At 33.4% G+C, this 22,590-nt stretch overlaps 1 protein-coding gene across 2 annotated transcripts; it reads right to left on the bottom strand.

Moving 5' to 3' along the window:
- Positions 1 to 112: 112 nt before the first annotated feature.
- Positions 113 to 15,143, bottom strand: LOC110601015 (FCS-Like Zinc finger 15). 2 transcript variants are annotated; one of them, XM_043950830.1, is made up of 3 exons: positions 14,770 to 15,143; positions 14,319 to 14,532; positions 113 to 131 (listed from the first exon to the last, which is right to left on the bottom strand). In XM_043950830.1, the coding sequence occupies exons 1-2, from the start codon at positions 14,991 to 14,993 to the stop codon at positions 14,334 to 14,336; spliced, it is 423 nt and encodes a 140-aa protein (XP_043806765.1). In that variant the 5' UTR covers positions 14,994 to 15,143; the 3' UTR covers positions 113 to 131; positions 14,319 to 14,333. The 2 variants fall into 2 exon arrangements, with proteins under 2 accessions (XP_043806765.1, XP_021593679.1); XM_021737987.2 differs by lacking the exon at positions 113 to 131 and having other exon boundaries at positions 14,161 to 14,532.
- Positions 15,144 to 22,590: the final 7,447 nt, after the last annotated feature.

Below are 22,590 nucleotides of genomic sequence, written 5' to 3'. Positions count from 1 at the left end.
AAATGTGAATTGGAATTTTATAATTTCTTGATCATGACTTTGGGTCCCACAATGTCACCTCTCACCCACCAAAAAATTGAATTGTGAATCACATGCTCTCTCTCTCTCTCTCTCTCTCTCTCTCTCTCTCTGTTGTCGGTTTTATGGAAATGGAATTGATTTTTCTTCAAATTTGTGATTCCAGATATGACCACGTGTGCGACTACGTAAGTTGATTGATTTTTCTAATATATAAGTTCCTTTTATTTGATGTTTTTTTCTTAATAATTTATGAAAGACTTTTTTTTCATTAATAATTTATATTAAAAATTATAAAAATATAATTAATTATTTAAATAAAAATATTTAAGCATGGAGTACCAAATACATAAAGTTCAAAGCCAAACCAAATTTAATACATCTATTATTTCATAAATATGGATTTATTTCAAACTTGATTTATCCATGACAATAAGGTTAGATTTGATAGGATAAAAAGGAAAAAAACTAGCTGTCATCTCTAATCATATATATCTTTCTCAATTTAATAATTTTTATTTTATTTTTCTAATACATCAGAATATTAAAGAAAGTTTTATTTTTCTTCTGTATTAACATCTAAGTTTTTTGTATTTAAGAAAATAAATAAAAATTCTCTAATTCTTTAATTTGTTATACACTTTTATTTTGTTGACACTTTAACTTTAGTGAAAAAATAAACATACTTTAATATTATTAAAAATAAATCGTTACTTTTTAATAGCTTTACCTTGTCAACGCTTATATTTTTAAATTCTCAACTGTTGTTATTAACACTGTATTCCAACATCAGTCACTCATTACTTATATTTTAAATCTTAATTAATTGTTAAATTCATAAAAAAATTAATTACTAATCCTATTTTAGTTCTTGCAATAATAAAATATTTCGATTTTATTTTTGTCCAAACCCAACCAACTTTTTAAAAAAAAATTATCATCAGGTTTTCTATTTTTTTTTAAGATTTTGTTGGGGCGAAATCCCAACCAAATCTATATATGAATTGACATGTTGCTTCTTCCCGCGTCAGCTGAGAGTGAAGAGGGCCGTTTTAGGCCATGTCTGTATGTGAATTGACATGTCTGTTTAGCTGGTTTTTAGACCATGGGCCTCTTGTTTTTCAGTTGTTGGTGTTGGTGTACTTGGGCTATGCCCATCTTCTATGCAATACGACCTTTTGAGGGGAGGAAAAAAAAAAAACAAAAAAAAAAACTGAGAGTCAAGAGGCCGTTTTATCTCCCAACTCGTTGGCATCCAATTCACTACTGTTTAATTTTTTAAACTGCAAACCAGAGAACCCTATAACGAGACGGTCCAAACATCAATATTAGGGATGTGCAACGTACAGAACAAGAATGTCAAATGTTCAGAATTCACCAAAGTAGCTACTTTTCTAATTTATTGAACTAAATGGTCGCCTAGATGATTGTCTACCAATATAAAGGTTTACCCCTGGACCAAGTTACACATAAATCAATTAGGATAATTGTCCAAGTAGAAGACCTATTATAAGTTGCCAGAGGTGAGTCCTAGGATCAACCCAAAACAAAATACCTCCCCTGGTGCCAAAAACATCAATAAATTAGAGGCAAGTTTTTAGGGGAATTTCAGCACCAAAATGTCTTTCTCAGGTAACTTGGCAAGCTGCATCAAGTATTAATCCACAAAATGGGAGAGAGAGGGAGAGGAGTCGTCCAATCCAAACAACTTGCATATTCTTTATGTTATTCACAAATCAACATTTTCCAGTTTTCAGCATTAGATATTAGACAAGTACAACAATAGTTATAAACAACATATAAGAGGTAAAGAGACCTTGAGATCAATGGCAACAACAGAAATGCTTCTAATATGCTCCATGTGTTACTTTAATTCGGGATCTGGAATAGGTTTGTGCTTATCACTTCACCGTAAAAAAAAGTTTTATGAATAGTTTCTCCTGTGAAAATCACATGATAAATGAAATAATCACACACACGATTTTTATACAATTGTTATCGACTATTATGTTAAAGTTGTGACTAAAGTTCTTTGACTAAAAATTTACCCTCTACCATATTTGTGTTGAAGATACTTATAGATTATCAATGAAGTAAGGCTATCTGCTCTCTTGTCAAGTGAGATGAGCATTAATTTATACGTTCACTCTGGGAAATTCTCAATAAATTGCAAGCCAGTTGCAATTGCTTAACCCGATCATGCAACCTGCATCATCAAATAAGTATTGAACTTGTCCAATGTCACTGATAACCTCCAGATCTTTCTTAGCCCAGGAATAAGATCGGGTCCAAAAGAAGGCCACAGGTCCAAAGGCCATCAGATCATACGTTCGAGAGGCGGCTCGACCTCACGAGCCTGGGCCGGCAATCCAGGGTGATCCGGATCATATGCGCACAAGCCCCATAAGGGAGTAGGCCTAATCACTCACCAGCTCTACCCGCATGCGCTCTGGAGAGCATTAAATGGCCGTTACGCATGGAGCAGGTGCCTGACACGCCCGTACATACGGACCTGAGTGACAAGGACAGGAAGAACTATATACTGGGGGTCTTCTATGCAAGGGGGTATCTTCTTCTTTTTCTTCTCCTGTCTGGACTCCATTTTTATTTTCTCTGCAACTCTTGTCTAAGGACGACTCTTATTCAGGAAACCTGACTTGAATGTCGGAAGGTCTCCGCCGGGGCATCCCCGATGGACCCCTGACCCCCTTTTCCCTTGTTTTGCAGGTTATTTCCTCAAAGAAAACATGGAGAGACCCATTTGACAGGTTCATCAGAGAGCCCAAAAAAGAACCAGATCCATATAATAGGGGACGAGGGAGAACCAGATCTATCGGATATGGAGTCCAAGGAGATTGAGAGTTATCAGTCACAAATCACATCATCTTGAGATGCAATTAGAATTAGCTGAAGCATATTTCTCCTTCCAGTTAAATGGAAAAAAAATATAAACATCTTTGCAGGTTGGCTGAGCATAAAGGAGTATTTCTCACAGCCATATGACTCCAAAAAGCTCAACAAAAAAAGAATTACTGAAATTATAGGGATCAGGAGCGAGTTAAAATTTTAAGGGACACCCAAAGCCTCACCTTTGATTCTATCTATCCCAGCTCGCAAGAACTTTTCATTTACTTCTTTCAAGATAACCTGGTAATTACTAGGGGTCAATGCAGTTGCTACGCCAGAACCCGTTGGTCCTCCACCAAGTACCTTATCCACAAGTCTAAGGGGGGTTTGGCCTAATTTATAAATTGATTTGACCGGCTTATAAATTTTAAATTTTAAATAATTCATTTATTTAAAATAATGTAATAAGTTTATAAGAAAATAAAAATAAGTTGGTTTTTTCAACTTTTTATTTTGATGTTTACTTATACGTTAGTATAACTAATTAAATTATTATAATATTCTTATTAAAAATTTAAAATTACAATATATATACTCTGATTTAATAATAAAAATTTATTTTTTTAATCATTTTACATAATAAATACATTAATCAATTATTTTTAACCGAATAAATTAAATTTTATTTATCACTTATAATCAATTATACTAAATTCGTAACGACTTAAAATTTAAAAGTGCTTGTAAGTTGAAATTAACTTATAAACAAGTTAAATTTTATAAATTAAACTAAATATCCTTTAAGTATCGAAAAACAAACAATTATAATTAAAAAAAATTACTATTTAGTCTTTATAAATGGTAAAATAATTAATAGTTAAAATTAATGAAATAACCAATTAATATACTTTTTTAAGTATATTTTTTAAAATATTAAAAAAGTTTTAATATATTTTTTAAAATAGAGGGACCAATGAATGAATTTTGCTATATCATAGTAACTAAATAGTTAATTTCTCAAATAATTAACGATTCCATAAGTGAAACCGCCCTAGAACCTTTGTAGTTCCACGTCTGGGCAAAAAATATGTGGACCAAGCTCTTGGAGGCGTCAGAACGAACAAGTAATTGGAATTCATCAGCCTCCTGCGAACATCAGAAATGTTATCATACAATTGCCCATGAGATGCAACTGGAAACAACAAAGAAGGATATTGAATATTGACCAGAACCACCGAGAGTCCACACCAATGACCAGAAACTACACCCTCTTCAAGAACACCACTGCAAACTAATGAATGTTTGAGATTTGTTGCCTGTTTCCAAGGTTGCTCTTGCAAAATTGAATGTCTCCTTTGCTTCTCGGAGAGAATCTAACAACATGGAGAAGCTGCATAAAATGAAAACGTTACGCCCTGATTTATTTATCATTATTAGATCAATGCATGATGATACACATCCAACTTATGACATTAGAAATAAAACCCAAAAACAGGACTAAGATTTCAAGATTTGATCCTACAACCATCAAACTTGATCAAATATACATGGATTAAGACATTAGGAAGAAGAAAGGGGAAAATACAGTTGTGGGAACCTTCCAAATAAAAGGAACGTAATGATCAGGAATAACTTCAAATGAAGTTCAGGCAGGCCTAATTGTGAAGTGGGGATTGAGATATGTGCATGACATGCCTAATGCAATAAATTTATCAAATTATCTAAACAAATCAATTAGAAAAGCTCCAGCTTGAAAGATATAGCAATTCACACACTGTAACCTCTAATCCTCCACCTAATGCAAGATCATCAATTGGCAGCAACTGAGGGTTTTTGTAGCTGGAGAACAAAGCAAGCAGTCAATTAATCAACATCTACCAATGCAATTTTTGCGAAAATGTTAGCAATCATGAATGGAAATAAAACCGCAGCATTACCTTCTACGGTGTCAGTTAGAATCTCCACTGATATAAAACCAGGCTTTAGTTGATCCACTAAGAAAACATAATTCAGATGCTACTGAAGTTCGAATTATGCATTTGTAGAGCAGATACCCTTTAAATTCCACCATATGCAGTGATATCAAAGCCACCAGAGAACTTGCCCTTCACACCTGCCCCATCGACATGACATGTTAGCTTCACATCTCATACTCTCACTTGCCTCTAAAAAATGCCTGACAAGCAAACCACAGTATCAGCTGCATATAAATTTCGCACATGTAACAGCTCAAAACTCACCCGTGACAACAATTGCCTTTATATCATCTCTTCTCAAGGCTTGGTCAAAACGATCTTGCAAGCTATTTAGCACTGAGAGAAGACCAAGAGAGCGATAAGCCTAGTGTCTGGTCACTATTATGGAAAATAACATCGTTTACTAAAGGTATAAAGTACAAATAATAAAATAAAAGTGAAGAAAGCCTAAGCAGGCGTCTGATTATAACCAAATTTAAAATAAGACAGCCAACAGTTTGTAAGCTATGGTTGTACACAATTTGAAAAGATAACCCAAAGCCATAGGTACAAAAAGTTTACCCTGATCAAATGGACTTTTAGATTATTGAAGCCAAGAAGGAAGCCATCCATTGAGAATACGAAGTTGAGTTATAGTCACTTGCTTAAACAAACCAATCAACAGAAATGGAGGCCTTTTACCCCATGAATGATCCTTCACAAACATATGGAACTTGACATCCCAATTGACCAAATAATCCATCAGATTATTCAATGATTTCAGCATAAAAACATCCCAATTGACCAAGTGGCGCTCACATGCTGTTAGTCAAAATAAACGACCGCACTCCAATCTGTACAAGTTCCTACTTAGATCACTACAAGTAAAGCGATGAATATTCTCACTCGCACCAATCTCTTCCCCCTCAATCAGGGACCATCGGATCCTTGAATCAAATAGCACGTCACTGTAAAATAATAATTATAATAAAAGAAAGCAACACATAGTTTCAACCAAACACCACCTAACTTGCTGTATTTTCACAAGCTTCACTCACATAATTCCATAAATATGACGCACACTACTACACAACAACACAATTGAAGCCCAATAACCAAACAAAATTAACAAGCTAGCCGATGGGGAAAACACATTAAATTAAGCTTTTGTATGATAGCAGAACCCCATGAAATGAACATAATACCTAAAGATGTGGGTTGAGCACCATCAAAGCAAATGAAATAGACGAAAAAGAAAAAGAAGGTACCATCGAAAGAAAGGTAATTAAAAGGAGGATTGAAGATGGTAATGACAGCCACGCCATTCATGGTGCTTCTCCCCTTAGAGGCGCTTCCCATGGCGTCTCTATGAGTGAGTATGACGGGTTAATTAGGCTGGCAAGAACACGGAAGGGGAGCTGTAGCTAAAGCTTTGGAGATGGAGATCCGTTAAGCTGCGGATACTGATTTAAGCAGAAGAGTCGCGTATAGCCTGCTTTTTTCTACAAGCTTGTAAGCAATTCCATCTTGCAACATATCCTCCCTCCTAGATTACATAATTTTTATTTATTTTATTTTTTCTAAATAATTTTTTTATTAACTACTCAATTATATCTATTTTAAAATATTAAATTTTATTTAATATTACAAAAATTCTATTTTTTTAAAAAATAAAATAAAATAAAAAAATTATAATAATCCATTTATATATTATTATAATATAAAAAATTAATAATAATTTTAAAATAATAAAAAAATAAGATAAGGGAGAATTGTTTTTTCAATTGCATTCGCCGCTATGTATTATAATTTGGATAGTCATTTATACTTTAGATTAATTGCGTTCTGTTGCACGTGTGGAACGCTCGCCAAATTTTTTCCTCAAAGTTTTCATCCGTGGTTTTTTTTTCTAATATGTATTTCCATAAATGGAGGGTCGAACAATATTGAGGGACATTTATTTTTGCCGGAAAATAAAATTGCATCGACTAAAAATGCTTAGGCTCGAATATATCAGAGCACTCAAATATTGAAAAGAATTGACAAATGAATCCATAATCAAATCAACCTGAGCCTCAAAATCCATAGATTCAAGGAGTAGATGTACTACTATTTTATATTAAAATGTTTAAAAATAAGTAACTTATCATATTAAATGTTTATTTTTATTTAAATATTTTAAAACTCAAACACTAAATATCATTTTATATATAAAAAAATATTACTATTGAAATTATTTTAATATTAATGATCGCTGGATTTCTTCACCCCGGTATAAAGGCCAGGCCCATGAAAACAGTCAATGATCCGAAGGCTTCAATATTCCCCTCGAGAGTCAGGTCCAGCCCGCTCAGTCACAGGGCCGGACTCCGCCTAGACTCCTTAATCAAACCGGCCCAAACCTCTCGGCCCAGTAATCAAGCCTTCACCAGGCTCAACTTCAGCCCTACCATTCAACCCAGCCCGGAAAGGGGAAAATGACCAAGATGCCCCGCTGGTAGGTCCTTCCGCATGCGTATCAGAGGAGAATCATACGTATCAGAGGAGAATTAATGGCCGTTACGCATGGAGCAGGCGCCTGACACATCCGTACATACGGAGCTAGGCGACAGAAGACAGCTAGCATTGTGGCAGAGAGACAGATATATATATCACGGTAAAGGTCACGCAGGAGGGCTCTCTTCTTCTTCTTTCTCCTTCCTGGACACCATTTTTATTCTTTCTGTAACCCTTGCCTAAATATACTACTCTGAGCCATAAAATCTGACTTGAGCGTCGGAGGGCCTCTGCCGGGGCACCCCCGGTAGGCCCCTGACCTTTCTTTCTTATTTTACAGATCCTTTCACCAGGTAGAACATGGAGAGACCCATCAGGGAGCCCAACAAGAAAGGACCCAGAAGAAAACCAGATCTATCATGGACCAGGAAGAGGAAAATATTTATCAAATGGCGCCGTCTGTGGGAAACGAAGGAGATCTTTTCATCACCGGAGTTTTCACTTTCAAAACCCACTGAGATCCACAATGGCAAACCACCAAGAAAATAACCTTAACGTCATTCCAAATAATCTGAGCTCTGCCCAAGAGGGGCAACGGTTCTTATTTTCCAGTCCTACAACTCCAAACAACCAACCACCCATTCCTTTTAACCCCTCGCCGAGCTTGGCCGGGAATGTGCCCTCCACGAAAGAGATTTTACTATCTCAAAAGTTTTCAGATCCACCCATTGAGATCCACATAAGGTACAAAAGTTTGATCAGATAACCCAGCTGAAAAGAAAGGTTCATTGTGCTAAAGAATATTTTGATGGTCTTTCAGATAATTTATTTTAATATTTATTAGATTTTATTACGGCTGATTTTTTCTTTGAAGTCTGGTGAATATTTTCTGTAAAAGAAAAAAAAAAGGGTGAGGAATATATATAAAAAAAAACATTCTGAGGTCTGCTGTATATATATATATAAAAAAAAAATTCTGAGGTCCGCTGTATATAAAAAAAAAAAAAAAGAGAGAAGAAGAAGGTGAGAGAAAGAGAAGAGGAGTCCGTGAGAAAAAAGGAGGTCGGAGCCGTGTTTAGCAAGACAGAAAGGAACTCAGCAAATCCGACGACCACAGCGATAGATTGCTCGTTGAGGTCGGATCCATGTTCGAAACTAGATTCGTGGTCGAGGTTGGAGTCGCATTTCAGGACAGATGGAAAGCATCGGGGCGACAGGGAGACAATACAAAAAAGAAAGCTTACACGAAAAAGAAAGCTGGAGATTTACAGTAACCCAGCTGAAAGGAAAGACCCAGCTGGTGTAAGAATATCCTGACAGTCTCTTAATCTTCATTTTCCTACCCTCGTTGTTTATTTTAACATTTATTGAATTTTATTACTATTAACTTTTTCTTTGAGATCTGACGAGGTGAAACTTCAGATCGAAGTGCTTGCCTGTAAGTATAAATTTTAATTTTTTCTGTAAAAAGAAGAAAGAATGCATAATATACATATTTGTTGAGATTGTGAGATCGGCCGTATATATATTGAAAGGGTTAGATGGGCAGGTTGGCTGTAAGATTCCAAGTTATAAAAAAAAAAAATAAAAATAAATAAATAAATAAATAAATAAAAATAATATATATATATATATGTAGAAATAGCAGGAGTGGAAAGAGCTCGAGCTGCCAAAGACGCACCGACCTGAGGAGGAAGTTGCTGGTCTGGTCAAGACCCGACAAATGAGGCCGGAGCGACGTGGAAATGGACCAAATAGACGGACATGATGGTGCTAAAGGCGCGCCGACCTGATGAAGAAGTCGCTGGTCTGGTCAAGCTCCAACAAGTGACGTCGTCGCGACACCGAACTGGACCAGATATGAAGGCATGATGGAGCTGACACCACGTATGCAAACGAAGAAACCACAACCTTCAAGAATTAAAGCAGACACCACCACCAGATGATCAACTTTTGAGTGGGAAGGCTCCAGCAGATCAAACTCAACAGGTCGGAAGAAGAAGTCGGTCTCGCATTTTGAGTCGGATGGCCAGACTGTCCTCAAGATAAGTCGAGGTCGGACCCGAGCTCGGAGTTATCTTTGAGTCCAAGCTCAAGAGCAGGACTGACAGGAACTCAAGAAATCCAGCAATTACAGTATTATTATAAGTCGGGGTTTTACGGGTTAGAATTGGGGCGAAGGCAAGTTATTGGAGGGACTGTTTTTCATGATAATTTTGCGGTGATGCAGGATTCTTAATTATTTGGGGCAGGAGGTTAGAGGACTTGTGAAACTCATATTAGAAGACTTAATCATTTTTGCTAGGAGGTTAAGTGAGAGCTCCATGGGAATGCTTAGCGCTTATATCTTAATATCAAACTGTGTAAGCTGATCAGAAAGGGAAATAAATTGACACGGTGTTAATTTCCTTTCTGCTACAAGACAATATATAGCTTTTTTTTTTGTCCAAACAATATATGACTCTTGTTACACCTTATAATACTCATCTAATGATATATAATAATGATATTAAGGGGTCGCAATCTTTTTCCCATCTTTCAGGGACTTTCTGCGCTTGCCAGATGATTTAAAGAAAGAACAGCTGCAAATTGTTCAAATAATGGAAGGCCAATACTAAGATATATTAGTTTCTTTTCATGTCCCTCGTTTAGTTGTCACGTTTACATTGGCACATTCGTACTGTACAGATAGGGTGATTAAAATTGGAACTCAAGCTTGGATAATGTTCCTACAACCGTCACGTCTTAAAAAGCAGAATGATTATATACTTTTTAATTTATTTCTCTCTCTATATACGTATAAAGTTAATGGTAAATTTATACTTATAATTTTATTTTATTATAATTATATTTTATATATTTTTATTAATTAAAATTTATTTTTTTAAAATTATTTTAATGAAAATCTACTAATACTTATATTATTAAAAAACTAATAAAATTATCACGTTGCTTATTATATCAACGCTATATCATCACAATATGTCAATAAAATTTAAAATTAATTATCAAAAAAATTATATATCTTACTTTTTATTACAATTTTACTCTATATTTTTATTTTTTATCAATTAAATTCTATTTATTTAATATTTGACAAATGATTCCTACAGTTATTTATATAATTGAAAATTTATAAAATTATCAAAGTTATATTTTTTATTATTAAATATATTTAAAATTTACTATTATTATTATTTAATTTTATTTTAAATTTTATCAATAATTTTATAATAATAATTTATTTTAATTTTATTTTAACTAAAATTATTATCAATGGATTTTTTTAAATATGTTCCTACCGTAAGATTTAAGGTGATTTCCGTTGTACAATCCATACTCGAACCTCTCTTAATCTGTCGAATATAACCGTAGACATATAAAATTTAAAAATATTTTAGATGTGCATGATTAGAAAAATATTTTAGATGTGCATGATTAGAAAAATAATTTATTAATATTGCATGATTTTTTATTAAAGAAAAAAGGTCTCTTTTAAATGTCTGGTTTAACTTTTTTATTTGGGTGGTTCTTATTCAGGCCTTAGAGAAGCATAATGCGGAGAAGGACGTAGCTGAGCGTATAATGGAGTTAGATAAGAGGCATGGTCTCACTTGTCAATGCATCGTTGGCCGGAATTTTGGAAACCCATTTTAACCCTATTTCCTTATTTTGGGCTTTCATTTTTTCTTTTTGGTCTCAGATTTGATGCTTGTTTTTCTATATTTTGGGTTATTGAAATGCTTTTATGCACTGGTTTATTTTTTTGCTTGCTAATTGTTTTCATTATTTGCTGCCTGACTGATGCTGTTAGTCAGAAACATGGAATGCTTAGATCCAGGCTAGATTAGATGTTATTACCTTTTACTTGAGGCCTTTGTTTGTCTTTTGTTATTCTTTCTTCAACAAAAGGAGGATCAAGGCTTGTATTTATTTTGCTCGCTCAAAAGGGCACCATGAAGTTTACTGGATTCAACAAAATTACGATGTATATTGGTGTGGAAGGGTGATAGTTACCTACCACTCATTGCATATAGAAGTTCAATTTTTTTCACCTTTAAGATCACTAAGTGAAAGAAAATTGCATAACCTAACATCAAACCCCACCTAACCTTAGCTTATTTTGGTGGTTGATTGCCAACATTATTGAATGCCCCCGATTTTGAGACGAAGCAATTTGCATCTTGGTGAAACACAGAGCTCTGTTTGTTCCTCCGTTATATACAGTTATGATGGTAGGCTTAGCATTTTTTATTATGATGTCACATACTTTACTTGATTTCTGTAAGTTCTCCTATTTCATTTTTAATTAAGCTAGTGATGCCATCTATAGTCATTATTATAAATGTGTAACTAAGCAAACATCTGAAGTAGAAAGATTATTAATTATGAACCTGTTTAGATGACTAACCATATCTTTTTCTCTTTTCTGACGTGGTATATTAATTTCTCCTACTAGTATAGAATTGATGGGCATAGCTAGAGGGAGATTTGTCTAGTCAGCCCGCAGCGTCCTTAACACCTCCTAAAATGGATTCAATTTTGGGGTGCCAATACCTGTTGTGCTGCCGTTATTGCCCTCAGATTTTGAATTTGTTCAGTGTCCCTAAAACTTTGATATAAGTTGTTGTTAAAGAAGGCGGCTTATATTTTGTATCTTTCAAGGCATCCTGCAGTATTCAAAGATGACAAAGGAAAATAAGTGGAAAGGGACAAACTGGACGTATTTTCTTCCGTCTTGAAGTTAAATACCAAATTGACCTCTACAATGGCTTGCAGGGGTAGCAGTTGGACATATATTGGAAGGTTTTCACAGATTAATTAAATTAAAAATACCATTATATATAGCCATGCAGGCATGAGTACTAAATTTATATAAGTTTACAAATTCTGATAAAATAATAAATATTAAATTACAACGTATAAATATGTATTTCTAAATTATTAATTTATTTCAAAATTTAATATCATAAATAAAATTATACTGATTAGTTTCATCTTATTTTCTACTTTTCTTAACAAAAAAAAAAAAAAAGACTCAATTATTGTTGATCTACATAGCCTATATTTCCAATAAGGTGGACAGAGACTGCTGGAATAGCCTTGCGGCTTTGAACAAACTAAGGGCTTAGCTAAGTAAGCACTTGATACATATATTGCATCACTTCATGACTGAGGAGTTTTACACTATATAATTTGCTTCATCGGTTATTTTTCTTACCATTTTGAAATTATTTTTCAATCATATTTAAGATAATTTTCAAAAAAAAAAAATCTTCAAATCACAATATCAAATTAAAACTTCGTTTCAGATGGGATGAAAGTACTAATGAAACTCCCATTAACACATATTATGTCCTCTTTTTTTTTTTTTTTTCTTCTGAATTTGGGAACATTAGGAGGGAAGTCGAAAGCATGCGAGGACAGAAGGTAGCGTGTCGGTGAGTAAAATAAGGAAACTGAGCGTACAAATAGCAAAATAAAAATTTGTCCGAAATGCAATCTCCATGCATTCTCCACCAAAAAAACCACCAAGGAATGTATTATAAATATATATTTGCATCCTTGTGGGCACCAAACTGTCCCTTTCTAGTGAAGGATTTGTGGATGGTAGCACCACATAAAGACAAGTAAGTGGCAAACCCTATTTATTCCTCATTAGTACGTATGCCCATCTCTTTTATATGCTCTTCTCTTTCTAGGGTTCCTACCTTTCAAACCACCTGCTTCGCCACATTGGAAAGTATAAGATTCTATTCTATGCTCTTTTTCTTTCTTTTTTCCCTCTCCTTCCCCTTCTCCCTAATTAATACTCTTCTTCAATTCAATTTATTATTTTTAGTTGCACGTCCACCTTCTATACTAGACTACTGCTAGCTTTTACCTGAAAAATCTTATGCAACGTACTCCATTTTTTTTCTTAATTGTGGAAGTGGAACTTTATTTCTGCTGCTGTTGTTTGCTTCTTGTGCTCTCCTTGGCTCACCTAACCCATGTATTGACAACTAGCATAATCGTATTGAACGACCAATGGAGTTTTCTTTTTCTGTTTTCTTCCTAGCTATTTTTACAAGAAAAAAAACATGGTATTATGCAAGATTACAGCACAAATGATCCTATCTTTTTTTTTTTCCCTAATTTCTGCAAATAAGAGATTGATCAGTGGCTTAAATTTTATGGATATGTCCTTGGTCAGTTCAGTAGCTTGCTCGTCTCATTCAACACACATCTATACCTGCCTTTTATCGGTTGTGCTTTAAAAACAATGGGCACCCATGAATTTAATGCTGGTTTTAGGACCAAACTTACTAATTTGAGTCAGTATTACCATTTGCTGCAAACAACCAAATATATTAATAGGACCCATGCAGCTGTGTATGTGTGTATACACGAAATCTTTACCTTGTATATATAAGAAATACAGCTGACAACTCTTATCAAGGAAGAGAAGAAGATTGTATATACTTTTGGTCATGGGGACCATTTGTAAATTTGTTATTCGGTCCCAATTCTTTAATTACTTGATAGTCTCTTCACCACCCACAAAATTTTCCATACTAGTACCATCTAGGTAAAAATGCCCTAGCACAAGAATCCAACATTACATATGCCCTTGTCATCTTTCTAAGCAAGTGAACAAACATTTTTGCTCGTTCCAAGAAATCTACAACTCTCATGAACCTTAACATTCTTTAGAATTATTTTATTGGAAAGCAAATAATAATAAATATAATAAGTAATCAAGTTTAATTAATCTCCTTGAACCGTCCATATTGATTATGGGCAAATGGAAAAGTTATGAAAACCAAAAATCAAACCATGGGCTCCCATAGATACGTGGGGCTGAAATTTGAATGCCTTTTGGCTTCATACCAGGTAGCAAAACACGATAAGAGAGGATATCAACGTCATTACAAAAGCAACACTAGGGTAAAACTGAAACAAAATTATTGGAACCTAAAAAGGAAAAAAGTTAAAAAAAGAACAGTTTCAGATCCTTATCTCTCTCTCTCTCTCTCAATATGCAAAACCACCCGCTCGGTTTCTGGTGCTTTTGCGGTGACGAGAAGCAGAAGATGAGGAGGATGACGAAGAGGAAGATGCAGAAGTTGGTTTAATGGCAGCAAGTGAACAGTTTTCTGTCCTCAGGGTCTCCTCCTCGTCCATAAATATCTGCCTACACCTGCACTCCACGCTACAAAAAGCTCTATCTCCTCTGCATATCAGACAAATAAGAACCGCCTAAATCAAGCCTCTAACAAGAAATATATACACAGTTCCATTAGACTTCACTAACAGTAACAGAAAACCACAGGTGAAATATGACAAGACAATAAAGATCTATCTTTTGAAGAATAGCAAACGAGAACTAAGGGCTTATTGAGCTCATATCGGCCATATAAGATCTGGTGAACATTAAAATACAAAAAGAGTTAGTAACAGTATTGCTTACTTGTACATGTAGATGTCCTTGCCAGGCAAGAGTTTCTGTCCACAAAGAAAGCAATGCTCAAGAAAAGTAGGGGCTGGTAAAGATGAGTAGAAAGATAAAGAACTCGAAGAAGGCAAAGGAGAAGAAGGTTTATTGATCATCATAGTGGCTTTGCTGATCACTTGTGGGGCTTTCTTGTTAACACCACCCTTTTGAGCCTCCAAAACTATACTTAAACCCACCATCTCTCATTATAAGTTATATTCCTTTACACTCCCAAGACAAGACAACAGCAGCTCGGTGGCGTTGGCGGTGGTTGTGGCGAAGGAAGAGGTGGAGGAGGTTTTTGTGTATTGGAGGTGAAGGAGAAGTTTTCTGGGTGAACAAATCGAAGGGGGAAATAAATAGAAGAGAGAGAGGGTAAAAAGGAAGGGGATTGGTGGGTCCATCACTGCAGTAGTCAGGACGCTTAGGGTAGCGAACGATTTGACTTCTAGTGCTTTTTAACTGCCACGTACCCCTTTTAGTTTCCAATTCATTTTCATTATTTTTTCTTTTTCTTTTTCTTTTTCTTCCTTCTTCTTTTCTTGTTTTTTGTTTTGTTTTCTTCTCTTCACTCTGTACGTTATGGTTCAGCTGTGCATCCTTAGTCGCACTTTGAAGCGAGTTTTGAACACGCTACCTCTTCTTCCTTTTCTTCTTTGACTAGTTTTGGAGCAGTAAACTTGAACATCTTTTATATAAAGCACTGTATAAACAAATAGATCCATACCTAAATAATAATGACAATAGTAATAATTTAATACTATGACATTTAATATATATGAATAATTTAGATATGGCATCCACCCCAATAGAGTATAAAAGAATATACAAATTAATATTATTTTTAGGTCACATGTGATATGGTTTTTAATTGTCGGGATAAAGGATCTTAGCTTCCTTTCTTCTTTTGTTTTAATATTTTAATCTTATTATTATTATTATTATTATTATTATTATTATTGATATTTTAGTTAAAATTTGAAGGTTAAGTTACCAATCATGCAAAAGAAGATGATAACCTAGCTAGCTTTGAAAAACATTCTATACTTATAATAAAAAGAAATATGGATAAGATATATATATAATTGTGTGAAAACAGACTGAAACCTAGAAATTAGAAATATATGCACGCACGGCATGGTTAATGGATGTGAGGGGTCAATGAAAAACCATGTATATCTTCCATACCCAATCCCCACTCTCTACCTTAACTTAACCTATCATCTTCTTACACACATGTCTCTTTAACCCTTCTTTGACTATGTAATGCATACAACAACTAATAATTAACCACAAAACGACATGGAAACATTTGCTTTCATATCCTTTTTCATTCTTATCTTCAACAACTCTAAAAATAGGTTGAAATTGAAATTATACTCTCTCCTATATACTTCAAACTTTAAACTTCCTTAATTTTCTAAAACATTACCTAACTTGGATGGAGGGAATACTGCACAAATTATAGACCATCCGATTTAAAGATAAAAGTATACCTCAAATATAGCTTTGCAATAACATTAGCAACACCATTGCTTGACGAGGAATTAGATTATTATTAACACTTTGTTTTATAAATAAATTAAAATACTTTTAAATTTTAGTTTCAGGAATTATTTCACCACTTTTATCTATTTTACAAATATATTTCATTGAAATAAATTAAATATTATTATTATTTTATACCTTTATTTTAAGAAATAAGTTGAATTATTTATAAGATTAGTGATCTAAAATAGTTTTTTTTAATATTTTTTATCAAGAAAATTAATTTTAAAAATTTCAATAAATTAATAATAAGAACTAAAAAGTAGTTCAAGAAGAAAAAAGACAAAAGCAAAGAGAAAAAGAACCGCGGCAACAGCCATGAAAGTTGGAAACAGGAGCTAACAGAGGACTTGACACAGGTGTTTGATAAAAGGCGCAAGTAGAGAAGGTTGATGTAGGCGAGCAAGTTAGGCTAAAAAAGTCAGCAAGTAATAGAACGTTAAATGCGATAAGAGGTAAACAAACAAAGAAAGAGGAGTGCTTTAACCAGGTGGTACAAACTGGAAACACCACTACGTGTCCATGCCTAGAGCCTCTCTGCTCTCTGCTCTGTGCTTTTTCCAATTCCAACTCTATCTCTCTCTGCAGCAATGCTTTGACAAAAATTATACATATATATATATATATAAAAGATAATTATCAAAACTCCGCAGTACTCATCGCAGAGATTCTTTACAGTGAAGCCGGCGCTCCCCAGCACACCTGTCCGCCGTAGTACTCTTCCTTCTATTAATGCTTCTTATAATCTCCTTCCATTATTACTAACAATTTTTCTTTCATTTCTTAGGTTCATCTTTATTCAGAAGTTCCCAACCTTAATTATTGGTTCCTGTGATTAAACAGTTGCTTTTAGTCTCTCTATTAATTCTACTATTATTAATAATACTATATAATTTAATAATTATTTTTTATATATTAATTAAATGATACTAGTTATCAATTAAAGGGTTATGTCTTTTTTTTTTTTATAACTCAATGTTAAAAATATGATTTAGCAACAATTAGAAAATAGAAGTGATTGGAAAGAATGAAAGATGGTTACCCGGCAAGTGTGGGCATGAAGAGAGAGGATCCTCACCCAAAGGCAAAGCACGATGAACATTGAACATACTCTAAAGTGGGTCCGTTACAGCTCATTCGGCCCCACAAATTTCAGTTTCATCGGCTATTTTGCTGGAGAAGTTGTTGGGCCACGTGCATATGATGAGAATGATATAAAGTGGGGTCCTAAGGCCTATTTGAAGTTGATCGCGACATGACACTTGTTTAATCATAATATTAAGTCTAAGTCTAAACTTTAATTATCTTTGAATTTGTTGTTATTATCAGTAAACTCAACATCATAACATGGTATTATATTAAGTAGTAAAGTAATGTCCTTGGAGTTTTTTAGTGCAAGATACTTGCGTTGGAACTCAAAAGCAAAGATTTCGTATTAAAGTATTTGGGAACATATCAACATTATTAGGTCTCCTCGCCTGCCTCCAAATCCTTCATTTTGTTTTCACATTTCTAAATCTTAATGCCTTTATCTAATATAAACTCCACTTAATAATCATTCAATTAAACATTTATATATATACTCCAATATATATATCTGAGAATTCACATCTTTAAAACTTTGAAAATTTTTAATGACAAATAAATGCAAAATAATAAATAATGATTAAAGTTTAGTATTTAAATTAAGTGTGTCACCCAGTGAAATCATAATTGATATTTTAATATGAAGCTTTACAGTATTATTATAATTTGAATACTATAAGTTAAAGCGCTAAACTTGACATTAATGTGTTTTTCTCTTCAATATGTTGTGAATACTCAGCCTGTCCAAAGTTTTTCCAGCTTTTTATATTCAGCATGTCTACGGAGAGGCGAATTGGACGGTGAATACTTTAGCTAACCAGAGCTTCACTGTTTTTGTTTTTTGGTTTTCAATTTGTTACTTTTGCAAGATGGTTTATTTATTTAGATGAGATTTTTCATATTTTTTCATTTAGCATGATAATGTTAGGTCTCTAGAATATTCATTTTTATACAGATGTAATTTCTGTTGTAAAATTAGTTTAGATTTTAAAAATATTTTATGGTCATTAAAAATTTTATGATCGTTGAAGATTTCATGGTAATTAGAGATTTTATAGTCGTTGAATATTTTATGATAATTAAAGATTTTTTGGTCATTAAATATTTTATTTATGAGATTTAAATATAATATTAAAGATGACCGTTATGATTTTATTTCAAGATTCTTATAACCATATATAGCGGTCACAATAAAAAGCCTTCGTCTCTACAAAGATATTAACTCCCCATTTTTCTACTTTATTCTTTCTTTTCTCTGTGTTATCTACTGGGTTATAAATCAGAGATAAATTCTTATTGTCCTGATCCTGGGAATTAAATCCCAGAAGAACCTGTTTAATCATGGGGGATCACAAAATAAATACTTAAGGACAGTGTTCAACACGACTCAGGTTTCATTATTTTACCCAATATTTCCAACAATCTTAAGGATTTATCTTTACACAAATGGAACCAAATGTTGTCACTGTCTCTACTTCTGCACTGCCCGCTTCCAATGACATTACCACTGTCTCTGCTTCTACAAATGGTGGGTCTCTTCTGCCTACTGTCCTCACATCTCAAAGATTGAGAATCAAGACCTGTACCTGCTGTTGATCCAAAGTTGCATGAAATCTGGGTCTATTCTAATAAGGTATGTAAGCATACAATTATCGGTACTCTTTTTAACAATTTCTTTGATAACTACTGTTCCTACAAGGAAGTCAAGGAAATATGAGATTCAATGAAATATGGGATTCAATGAAAAAAATATAAGATTCAATGAACTTGAAATATACTGCTGAGGATGTTGGCTACAAGAGCAAATCTTGTACAAAGAAAAAGTGCACAAATCAAATAACAAGTATGAAAATAAGAAATCTGATTTCAAACTCAAGTTTAATAATTCCATCTTTAAAAGGAAAGGATATTGTCTTGTATGTGGTAAGCCGGGTCATGATGCACCCCAGTACAGGAAAATAGTGATAAATGACAATCCTCCTAAAACAAAAGTGAATTTAGTTGAAGAAGATAACACTATTGCTGCGGTCATTTCTCAAACTTTTCTTGTAGCTAATGTGCAAGAATTGATAGTAGATTCTGGTGCTACTAGACATATCTGTACAAACAGAAATGCATTTACCTCCTACTCTACAATGGGAGAAGGAGAAGAACATGTGTATTTGAGTGATTCTAGGACTACAAGTGTCCATGGTAAAGGGAAAGTTCTTTTCAAACTCACATCTGGCAAGACCTTGACACTTAATGAGGTACTTCATGTACCTAATATGAGAGCTAATTTAATTTCTGTAGCTCTATTGGGAAAGACTGGGATTAAAGTGTCTTTTGGGTCAGATAAAATTGTACTGATAAAAAATGAAATTTTTATTGGAAAAGGTTATTGTAATCAGGGACTATTTGTTCTCAATATTTCTGCAATAACAAATGGAGATGTATCTTCTTCTGCTTACTTGCTTGATTATTTGATTTATAGCATGCTAGATTAGGACATGTTAGTGCTTCTTATATTAAAAAAAATAATAATAAAAAAAATCTTATGCAACTTTTATTGATGACTATTCTAGATATACTAAAGTATATTTGCTTAAAAACAAAGATGAAGCATTTGATATATTCCAATTGTGTAAAGTTGGAGTAGAGAATCAATTAAAGAGGAAAATTAAAATTAAAAAAAAAAGATCATATAGAGGTGGGGAATATATCTTATTTAATGACTTTTGTGAAAAAAGAAGAAATAATTCATGAATTTACTTTTACCCTATTCACTTGAATCCAATGGAGTAGTGGAAAGAAAAAATAGAACATTAAAATAAATGATGAGTGTTTTATTAATAAGTTATTCCTCACCTAATAACTTTTGGGGAAAGTTTTATTATCTGCTTGTTATCTACAAAATACCTATAAGAAAACTGATAAAACACCCTATGAACTTTGGAAAGATTATACACCTAACTTAAAATATTTCAAAGTGTGGGGGTGTCTTGCTAAAACAATTCTTCCTGATCCTAAGAAATGAAAAATAGGTTCAAAAACTTTTGATTGCATGTTTATAAGTTATGCTGAAACCTATAAACTCAAGTTTATAAGTTTACTTTAACTTTTATACATAAATTTGTTTTAGCTTTATGAGACAGAATTTTTTCTATTAAAGTATTAATTGCTTTAGGTTTTAAGCATAAACTTGTTATTTATCAAATGGATGTTAAAACAGTTTTAAATGGAGACTTAGAAGAAGAAATTTATATAGTACAACCTGATGGTTGTATTATTTTTGGTCAAGAAAAAAAGTCTGCAAACTTCTTAGGTCATTATATTGTTTAAAATAAGCCCCCAAACAGTGGCATGAGAAATTTGATCAAATTTTGTTAAATGATGGTTTTACCTCCGCTGAAGTTGATAAGTGTGTATATACAAAACGTATAAATGGTGAATCTGTGATTATTTGTTTATATGTGGATGATATGCTCATCTTTGGTACAAGTTACGATATAGTTTGTAAATCAAAAACTTTCATTGCCTCTAAATTTAATATGAAAGATATGGGAGAGGCAAACATAATTTTGGGAGTTATAATTATAAGGAAGAATGATAGTATAATGCTATCACAAGAGCATTATGTTGAGAAGCTTCTAAGGAAGTTTGGACACTTCAATGTCAAACCAGTGAGTACCCCTTATCATAACTGTCAATTAAAGAAAAATAGAGGTGACGCCGTTGCTCAATCTGAATATGCACAGATCATTGGGAGTCTATTGCATTTAATGAATTTTTCACGACCTGATATAACTTATGCTGTATGTAGATTGAGTAGGTATACACACAATCTCAATAACGATCATTGGACTGCATTAGTCAGACTAATAAAATATTTGAGAGGTACCATGAACTACGATATTTTATATAGTGGATTTCCCGCTGTATTAGAAGGATACAGTGATGCTAACTGGATTTCAGATTCAGATGAGATAAAATCCACTAGTGGTTATATATTCACTTTAGGAGGTGGTGCAATTATATGGAAATCTACCAAACAAAATATCATTGCTAAATCCACAATGGAGTCAGAGTTTATTGCTCTGGAATTAGCAGGAACTGAGGCTGAGTGGCTAAGAAACTTCTTAGCAAATATTCTGTTGGGAATAAAACCAACACCATCTGTATCAATGCATTGTGATTGCCAAGCGGCAATAGCCATTGCAAAAAATAAAACTTTTAATGGTAAGAATAGACATATTCGTGTGAGACATAATGTTGTTAAGTAGCTGCTGCAAAATGGAACTATTTCCATTGATTATGTGAAGTCAGAAGTGAATTTGGCCAATTCTCTGATTAAATTTTTAGAGAGAAAACTAATAGATGAAACATCGAGATGAATGAGACTTAAGCCAGTTTGAAATTAACAGTGATGGTAACCCAACCTTTGTGATTGAAGATCCCATGAAAAAGGTTCATATGGGTAATAACAAGTCACCTGTTAGTTCTGATAGCACTATTTATTGTTGTACCTTTCCATGGTGTGAGAAGTGCTAGACTGCATTAATGAGAGGATGAGATGAAATCTCTTAATGATATTGATATCCCTTATGGGTAGTGTATAAATTGCAGTATACACTTGATGATATCACCTATATAAGTGTGGAGTGGGGCCGCTTCTATGAGATTGTGGTATAATCTCTAGAGCACTTATGAACTACCAGGCGCGCGCATGGCCTATTAGCGCAAAACGGCGTTGACAACAAGATCTGTGGAGTATTATGAGATTGATGAGAAATTAACATACAAAAAAGAGTTTTGGTTCATAGAAATAAAAGTTTCACCAATTACTTTGTATGTTAAGTCTTATTAATTTAGGTCTGGTTCATAGTCTAAAAGACACCAGATTCGAAACATAAACTCTAAATTTCTAAATCCAACAATGGAAATTTTTTGAAATCTGTGGGGGATTGTTGTAAAATTAGTTTAGATTTCAAAAATATTTTATGGTCATTAAAGATTTTATGGTCGTTGGAGATTTCATGGTAATTAGAGATTTTATAGTCGTTGAATATTTTATGGTAATTAAAGATTTTATGGTCATTAAATATTTTATTTATGAGATTTAAATATAATATTAAATATTACCGTTATGATTTTATTTCAAGATTCTTATAACTATATATAGCG

The sequence above is a fragment of the Manihot esculenta genome, chromosome 15 (assembly GCF_001659605.2).
Source record: "Manihot esculenta cultivar AM560-2 chromosome 15, M.esculenta_v8, whole genome shotgun sequence".
Classification (NCBI taxonomy): Eukaryota; Viridiplantae; Streptophyta; class Magnoliopsida; order Malpighiales; family Euphorbiaceae; genus Manihot; species Manihot esculenta.
The sequence above is the reverse complement of the archived record's forward strand: the minus strand, read 5'-3'. Positions and strand labels throughout refer to the sequence as shown.

Coding starts and splice junctions, on each gene's coding strand:
- LOC110601015 (XM_043950830.1), bottom strand. CDS start 14,993: ATGGTGGGTTTAAGTATAGTTTTGGAGGCTCAAAAGGGTGGTGTTAAC. Junction 14,533..14,769: donor AAGGACATCTACATGTACAA/GTAAGCAATACT, acceptor TCTGATATGCAG/AGGAGATAGAGCTTTTTGTA.